At 22.6% G+C, this 1,041-nt stretch overlaps 1 protein-coding gene across 1 annotated transcript; it reads right to left on the bottom strand.

Moving 5' to 3' along the window:
• Positions 1 to 288: 288 nt before the first annotated feature.
• PCYB_008040 (CYIR protein) lies at positions 289 to 689 on the bottom strand (the record flags this gene model as incomplete). Its single annotated transcript, XM_004228225.1, has 2 exons — positions 289 to 402; positions 567 to 689. Coding segments are annotated over 2 exons (234 nt in total), but the record flags the coding sequence as incomplete, so codon positions are not given.
• Positions 690 to 1,041: the final 352 nt, after the last annotated feature.

Raw genomic sequence — 1,041 nt, 5'->3', positions numbered from 1 at the left:
GGGAACAAATGTATAATATAATAATAGAACGAATCATAATAAGAACAATGATTCTATCTACTTTTGTGGATGGTGTGTATATGACTACTTTTTTATATTTAGTTCTATTTTGAATACGTTCATTTATGTATTTCTAGAATCTTCTAATGCATCATAGTAATCCCGGTCATTGCAATCATCACATTTTTTTATGTACCTTTAATAAGAATTTGAAGATTTCCGAGCATATATACATTCCTTATTTTTTTGGGGGGTACATTGATGCATTATATACATCATAATCCTTTTATATAGTAATATGTTCACCAAGATTTACATATATTTCATATTTAAGGTCCTCATTATGCTCGTTACAAATCAAAAAATTGGAAACATTTCTCATCATACAATTACTGAAATTCACTGTACAGTGATAAGGTAGTGCAACCAGAAATTAAATTATTAATTACATAATAATATAACAAGTAGTTTAATTATTTACAACATTTGGGTATATGAAGAGATTTAGAATATACTTTCACATAATTTAAATAGTTCTTAACTTAGAAACACACCTGTCTAAAAACTTATTGCCGACCCTACTATATCAGAATCGAATTGAGAACAAATGTAGTTTTCGAATATTACATTAATGGACTTTTCATCCGTAGTATTTTTATAATATATGTCTTTATATTTAGAATATGAACCTACAAAAATTTAATATGGAAAGAAAAGATAGTAGAAAAAACCAAAAAGTATTATTATATTGAATACCTATTTTTATGCATTATTAAAAATATAAAATAATTATATATTACAAACTATATAAATTTTTTGATTCAATGAAATAGAAAATATAAAAACAGTGAGAGTATAAAAATTTTACCTGCTATAAAATACAAAATTGAAAAAAAAAAAAAAAAACNTATTAATTAAAAAATTGTACTTGTTTTTTAAACAATAATTATTATTAACACCATTATTGCAATATTAACTTAATTTAAAACTCGGAATAATTTTAATAGAATATATGTTATACATGTTAATATTTACTTGTAT

Source organism: Plasmodium cynomolgi (genome assembly GCF_000321355.1).
Source record: "Plasmodium cynomolgi strain B DNA, scaffold: 1556, whole genome shotgun sequence".
Lineage (NCBI taxonomy): Eukaryota > Apicomplexa > Aconoidasida > Haemosporida > Plasmodiidae > Plasmodium > Plasmodium cynomolgi.
This window is presented reverse-complemented; position numbering and strand designations above follow the sequence as displayed.